This window comes from Gopherus flavomarginatus, chromosome 5 (assembly GCF_025201925.1).
Source record: "Gopherus flavomarginatus isolate rGopFla2 chromosome 5, rGopFla2.mat.asm, whole genome shotgun sequence".
Lineage (NCBI taxonomy): Eukaryota > Metazoa > Chordata > Testudines > Testudinidae > Gopherus > Gopherus flavomarginatus.
In genome coordinates, this window is record NC_066621.1 from 2,336,422 (window position 1) to 2,342,150 (window position 5,729).

At 61.5% G+C, this 5,729-nt stretch overlaps 1 protein-coding gene across 1 annotated transcript; it reads left to right on the forward strand.

The window, feature by feature from the left end:
* The first annotated feature begins 1,127 nt into the window (after nucleotides 1-1,127).
* CTF1 (cardiotrophin 1) lies at nucleotides 1,128-5,521 on the forward strand. Its single transcript, XM_050957011.1, has 3 exons — nucleotides 1,128-1,202; nucleotides 3,666-3,802; nucleotides 4,266-5,521. Exons 1-3 carry the CDS (start codon nucleotides 1,187-1,189, stop codon nucleotides 4,719-4,721), a joined length of 609 nt encoding a protein of 202 aa, XP_050812968.1. The 5' UTR covers nucleotides 1,128-1,186; the 3' UTR covers nucleotides 4,722-5,521.
* The last annotated feature ends 208 nt before the right edge of the window (nucleotides 5,522-5,729 follow it).

Sequence of the window (5,729 nt, forward strand, 5' to 3'; positions counted from 1 at the left end):
GTGGATGGAGGGGGAGGGGGTAAGATGGAGATGGGGTAAGAGGTGTGTGGGGGTGAATGGGAGTGGGAGTGTCTGGGACCTGACATGGTAAGATGGAGAGGGGGTGGGGGTGCCTGGGGTAAGAGAGGGGTGTGGGAGGGGGAGGGGTAAGATAGAGAGGGGGTGGGAGGAGGAGGGGGTAAAAGAGGGAGTAGGGGTGAGTAGAGGGGGAGGGGGAGGGGTAAGATGGAGAGGGGCGGGGTGGATGGGGTAAGAGAGGGGTATGGGGGCGGGGGGAAGATGGAGAGGGGGTGGGTGTGGATGGGGTAAGTGAGGGGGTAAGATGGAGAGGGGGTGGGGGTGGATGAGGTAAGAGAGGGGTATGGGGGCGGGGGAAGATGAAGAGGGGGTGAGGTGGATGGGGTAAGTGAGGGGGTAAGATGGAGAGGGGGTGGGGGTGGATGAGGTAAGAGAGGGGTGTGGGGGTGAGTGGATGGGGCGGGGGGAAGATGGAGAGGGGGTGGGTGTGGATGGGGTAAGTGAGGGGGTAAGATGGAGAGGGGGTGGGGGTGGATGAGGTAAGAGAGGGGTGTGGGGGTGAGTGGATGGGGCGGGGGGAAGATGGAGAGGGGGTGGGGGTGGATGGGGTAAGAGAGGGGTATGGGGGCGGGGGGAAGATGGAGAGGGGGTGGGGGTGGATGGGGTAAGTGAGGGGGTAAGATGGAGAGGGGGTGGGGTAAGAGAACGGGGTGGCGGTGGGAGGGGGAGGAGGGAGGCCAGAGGGGCGCAGGGACGGACACACAGAGCCTGCCCCCTCCCCCGCTCCGGCCCGGGCGCACCGCGGCCCCTTTAAGCCGGCTCAGGAATGTGTTTATGCCCCAGGCAGTTCCCCCTCCGCACCGCCTGCACATGGAGGGACGGGCCCGGGCGGGGGAGCGGAGCAAAGAGCAACCCCCCCAGGGGCTGATCACCCCCCGCCCCCCCACCTCCAGGGACTGGTCACCCCCCGCCCCCCCGGGGTGCGCCCCCCGGCCGGGCCGCGTTAGCGCTGAGCTCAGCCTCCTGGCATCCACGCGGGTTCGGCAAGGGGGCGGGGGCGGAGGGGGATGCGGGGGGGGGGGGCGGCTGGCAGGGGATATAAACGTGAGGCCCCCGCCCCCAGCCTGGCCTCTCCCGGGCAGCAACAAGTGAGCGCGGCTGGGACAGTATGGAAGTGCTGACAGGTAGGGGAGCCCGGACTCCTGGGTTCCTTTCCTGGTCCTGCGAGGGGAGTGGGATCTAGGAGTTAGAGCAGGGAGTCTGGGAGCCAGGACTCCTGGGTTCCTTTCCTGGCCCTGCGAGGGGAGTGGGGTCTAGGAGTTAGAGCAGGGAGGCTGGGAGCCAGGACTCCTGGGTTCTCTCCCCGGCTCTGGGAGGGGAGTGGGGTCTAGGGGTTAGAGCAGGGAGCCTGGGATCCAGGAGTCCTGGGTTCTCTTCCCGGCCCTGGGAGGGGAGTGGGGTCTAGTGGGTTAGAGCAGGGGGCTGAGAGCCAGGACTCCTGGGTTCTGTCTCCAGCAGTGTATGACTCAGCCCCCCCCCCCCCATTTGGGGGACATTCCTGGGTCCCAGGGGCAGGGGGGCAGCTGGCACAGTGGAAGTGTTGAATTGGGGGCAGGAGTAAGGGCTTAGATGAACTGGGGTGTGGGCTGGTGAGGGGCCTGGCATCCCCAAGGAGGGCACTTCTGGCCACTACCCCCACCTCTTCTTCCACCTTCCCCCCCAAGAGCTAACCCTAGGGTGACCAGATGTCCCGATTTTATAGGGACAGTCCGAATTTTGGGGTCTTTTTCTTGTGTAGGCTCCTATTACCCCCACCCCCATCCCAATTTTTCACATTTGCTGTCTGGTCACCCTAGCTAACCCCCTTCTGTCCACCCACCAGCTCCTGCCCCGGGGACGTCTCTGCGGGGCCAGCCAGAGGGGCAACGTGGACTCTCCGTTGTCCGCCCAGCCACCTGCCTGCTTGGCAGCTCTTCCGGGCTCCATCCTGGGCTGGGGTGGCCCCTAGCTAATGATTGACTGGTGAAGCTTTGAGCGCCAGGGGCATCTGGGTAGGGACTGAGCATGACGAGCGTGGTCAGGTCTTGAACCAAAAGCCCGTGATGTGCTCGTCGAGACCCGCCAACACGACCACCCAAGGCTGCTCTAACCAGTAGGCCATACTCCCTTCCTGAGAACCCAGGAGTCCCAGCCCCCTCACACACACTAGATCCCATTCCCCTCCCAGGGATGAGGCTACAACCCATGAGTCCTGGCTCCCAGACCCCACTTTTCTAACCATTAGCCCCACTCCCCTCCCAGAGCCAGGGATAGAACCCAGGAGTCCTGAGTCACAGCCCTGCCCTGCTCTACCCACTAGACCCCACTCCCGTCCCAGGGCTGGAGACAGAACCCAGGAGTCCTGGCTCCCAGCTCCCACAATCCCTAGACCCCACTCCTCTCCCAGGGATGATGCTACAACCCATGAGTCCTGGCTCCAAGCCCCCCTGCTCTAACCACTAGACCCCACTCCCCTCCCAGAGCCAGGGAGAGAACCCAGGAGTCCTGGCTCCCAGCTCCATCTGTTCTAACTAGGGGAACCAGACAGCAAGCGTGAAAAATCAGGATGGGGAGCGGGGGGTAATAGGAGCCTATATATATATAAAAGACCCAAAAATCGAGACTGTCCCTATAAAATTGGTACATCTGGTCACCCTAGTTCTAACCCACTGGACCCCACTGCCCTCCCTGAGTTGGGGATAGAACCCAGGAGTCCGGGCTTCCAGCCCCCCACTCTAACCACTAGACTTCGCAGAGCCAGGGAGAGAACCCATGAAGTATTGGCAATTCGTCCCAGGAGCTTGGCATCGCCCAAGGTGGAGAAGGGTCCCAAGCTATGGCACTTCCAGAGGGGTCCTCTTCTCTGCCTTGGCCACCTCCTCTGGCTTGGGCAGGGGCCCAGTACAGTGCCCGTGTCACCATCCTACAGGGCTGGGACTGGCAAGGTTCTCGGGCCGTTGGGACGTCCCCATAGCTACTGGTCGGACTGGGATCCTGGCGGGGGGCTGATGGCTGGGACGTGACCTAGTACCTGAGAGTGGGGGCGGGCATGGACGCTGCCTGGCACAAGTCCATCATGCTCAGAGATCAGTGGAAGGGGGAGGTTAGACAGAGGGGCTCTGGTGGGTTAGAGCCGGGGGGGCTGGGAGCCAGGACTCCTGGGTTCTCTCCCCAGCTCTGTTGTGACTTTTCCTCCCTTCCAAGGGAGCCGCTGCTCCGTTCTGGTGCATTGGTTCAGGACAATGGGATCTTTGGTGCTTGACTGGGAGGTAAAACATTGATTACAATAGGGGGTGGGGTGCATCTGACACCTGGCGGGGGAATGAGTCAGCAGGGGGTGTTCTACCCGGACAGTCAGTGATGGTGCCAATGCCCTCGTGTGGCACTAGGAGGCTCTTTGCTGCAGGCAGATGGAAGGAACCGTTGTGTGTGGCTGTTCCCCAGCTGCCTCACCCCAGAGGTGGCTGCATCTCAGCAGTATTTTTCCATGGGGGAATTTCCTAAGATGAATTTTCTCTCTAGGTGGCTTCTGAGCCCAGGAGCTCGCTCCAAAGGCTTGCGGCCCTGGCCATGAGTTGAATAAACTCTTTGTTCACTTCCTCTTCCAGTGGATCACGCCAACCTGCTCTCTTCCGCCTCCTCTTCCTCGTCCCTCTCCCAGCAAGAAGTAGCCACCAAGATCAAGCAAACACACCGCCTGACGGTGCTGCTGAAGCACTGCTCTGAACAGCTGCTGGCAGAATATGTGAGCATTGGGGAGGGGGGTAGTGCTGCCCCCTGCTGGAAGGGTCAGAGTTCTCTGTACGTGTCTCGCTGTCCCTTGTTACACAGTTGTCTACAGAGTTTTTTTCCAATTCCCTGGCTTCAATCCCGGGGGGACCATGTGGTGACACGCCCTTTGGGACCCTGAGTGAAACCTGACATCCGCCTGAGTCTGCGAAGAGCCTGACATGATGGCTCTGAGAGCAGGAAGCTGGGCCAAGCTGTTAACTCTTGAACCTAATGGTGGCAATTCATGTATTAAACTTGTTACGGACTTCATTGCTGCTCCTACAGCACAAATGCTTCAGAAAGCTTCCTCCCAGTGCCACTGATAGAACTCAGGAGTCCTGGCTCCCAGCCTCCCTGCTCTAACCACTAGACCCCCCTCCCCTCCCAGAGCTGGGGATAGAACCAAGGAATCCTGACTCAGTGTCTCTCTGTTCCAGGTGCGTCACCAAGGGGAACCATTCAGCAGTCCAGATTTCCAACCCCCTGCCATGGCAGTCCCCGGGCTGCCCTCACCCTCTGTCCCCCCCGAGGCCTGGCTGGCGCTCAGCGACGGAAAGCGGCTCTGGCACCTCGCCGCGGCCTACACCACCCTGCCCGGACTCCTGGGTTCCGTGCTGCAGCAGCAGGCCGAGCTCAACCCTTTGGCTTCGGAGCTGCATCGGCAGCTGGAGGCTGCAGCCCGTCAGTGCCGGGGGCTGGCCGGGAACCTGGAGGGGATCATGGGTGCCTTGGGGGTGCCAGGCCCCCCGCCTCCTTCCTCTAGCCTGGGTGGCCCACCCCCCAGCGCCTTCCTGGCTAAGCTGAGCGGGTACCACGTGTGCCGACTGCATCGGGACTGGGCCATGCGGAGCCATGAGGCGCTTGGGCTTCTCCGCACCAAGTACCCGCTGTGAGTGCCTCCATCCTCCCCTCTGCCCCCCAGATACCGCTGCCCCCCACTTGTCTCTCCCGGGAACCCTGGATCCTGCCCCCTCCCCGCAGATATCCCCTGCTCCTGTCAACCCCCAGGTCCTGTCCTCCATCTGCCCCTCAGATGATCCCTGCCCCCCACATGAATCCCCCTTGCATCTGCCCCCAAGTACCCCTGCCCCAACCATCCCCCCAATAAACCTTCTGCTCCCCCATCTGCCTCCCTCTGCCCTCCCTGCTCCAACTTCCGACTCTCACACACTCTCCTCCCCAGCCCTCCCTGCAAACTCCTGGGGGGTCTCCCTTCCCCCAACTCCTGCCCTGGTCAGGGGGGAGGGTATCCCATACACACACACTCCTATGAAGGGGCCCTGCCCCACTGAACTCGGGGGGGGGGGGAAATCGGCCCCAACTCCCCCCTCCCTCTCAATAGAGGCATTATGGAGAGGGGCTAGGAGGAGTCCCCTCTGCCCCCCCAATACTGGGGGACCCCCCACCCATATATATGGAGGTGCAGGGGGGGCCTTTGACCCCCCCCACCTCCCCCAACTCTAGTTCATACTGTGGGATGTTCTTACCAGAAAACACAGTGTCGTAATTATTAATAAAGTATTTTTAATAGAAGCTCAAAGTGTGGGGAGTTTGCTGCCGGGGGCATGAGTGTGTCCTGGCTCCCAGCCCCCCCTGCTCTAACCCACCAGACCCACTCCCCTCCCAGAGCCGGGGGGAGAACCCAGGAGTCCTGGCTCCCAGCCCTCCTGCTCTAACCACTAGACCCCACTCCCCCCCCCAGAACTGGGGAGAGATCCCCGCACAAGCGTATTATCTCAGAAAAAACAGAGCTTTTATGAATGTCGAAGAAACCCCTTTTACAGAAATTCCCATGACGCAATGGCAGAGAAAGAGACGTGGGTGAGCCTGAGAGTTTATAGGAATTCCAGCATAGCCCCCTGGTGGGGGGAAGTGGGGCTGTTTGCGTCTCTTGGTGTATG